Source organism: Sinocyclocheilus grahami, unplaced genomic scaffold (assembly GCF_001515645.1).
Source record: "Sinocyclocheilus grahami isolate Dianchi unplaced genomic scaffold, SAMN03320097.WGS_v1.1 scaffold6684.1, whole genome shotgun sequence".
In the NCBI taxonomy this organism is placed as follows: Eukaryota; Metazoa; Chordata; class Actinopteri; order Cypriniformes; family Cyprinidae; genus Sinocyclocheilus; species Sinocyclocheilus grahami.
This window is the reverse complement of record NW_015510995.1, coordinates 1-889: the sequence shown is the minus strand read 5'-3', so window position 1 is coordinate 889 and position 889 is coordinate 1. Positions and strand designations below refer to the sequence as shown.

Here is an 889-nt window from a genome sequence, read left to right as displayed (position 1 = left end):
TCCATGTTTTTCTACAGTGTACAACAATGTACTGGATATATATATTTTTTTAATCGCATTTAAAATCGCTAAAAAAAACTCTGTGCCAAACCATCAGAACCAAACTGAAAACTGTTTAAAAAAAACTGAGGTATTTATTGAACCTTGGGCTAACTGTATTGTTGCATTCCTACCGTTTACTCTAAAATACTGTATAACAGGAATATCACAAACTGAGTGCAGACTCGGAGTACTAGCCTATGAAAAATATTTAATGTGAAGTCTAGCATTTTGCACATTGTGCAATTACGATTTTGACATTAGCCATCAAGGAGCTTCAAAGCTTCAGCTTTTTCAAAGGTTGGCAGGTCTGGGTTTGATAAAATGGAAATCATCTCATGTACAGTAACTCAAGTCATCCTGATCCTATGTAAATGCTTGCAGGCGTAGAGAGAGTGCAGTGAGAGAGATGCTCAACTTGCATTGCTCCCTTGAAGAGACAGAAGAGTCAATGGAGAAAGAGCAGTCTCTCACAGAAAAGCTGCTGATCCCTATCCAGTGGATCCATCAGGCCAAGGCCATTCGTGCTTGTAGAGAGGGAGACAAACGTAGTGAGGCTTTGCACCTTTACAAGGCCGGCCATTGGAATCACTGCCATCGGCTGGTCATCCAGCACCTGGCCTCAGGTTTGAATAAGCCAAAAGCACACAAACACACTTTTAATGCCTCTTAAAAATTTTTTATGTCTGCAGCAATGCAAAGCTACACATTCATTTTGCTGCCCAGTTCTAGACAACATATTTACATTGTACACACAAGCAGAACTGCAAGTGGTTTCAACTCTGAGCCTTTCTTTGCTGTATCGGACACTGAAGTCATCAGGAAAATAACTGTAAAATGCTCTGTAATG

At 40.2% G+C, this 889-nt stretch overlaps 1 protein-coding gene across 1 annotated transcript in view; it reads left to right on the top strand.

Annotated features, from left to right (window-relative positions):
- The window catches only part of LOC107577633 (nuclear pore complex protein Nup98-Nup96-like), a 2,787-nt gene extending 2,075 nt beyond the window's left edge, over positions 1-712 (top strand). Inside the window, exon 5 of the mRNA XM_016263688.1 lies at positions 424-712. Coding sequence (XP_016119174.1) covers positions 424-712 — 289 coding nt within the window. The remainder of the gene's footprint in view (positions 1-423) is intronic.
- Positions 713-889: the final 177 nt, after the last annotated feature.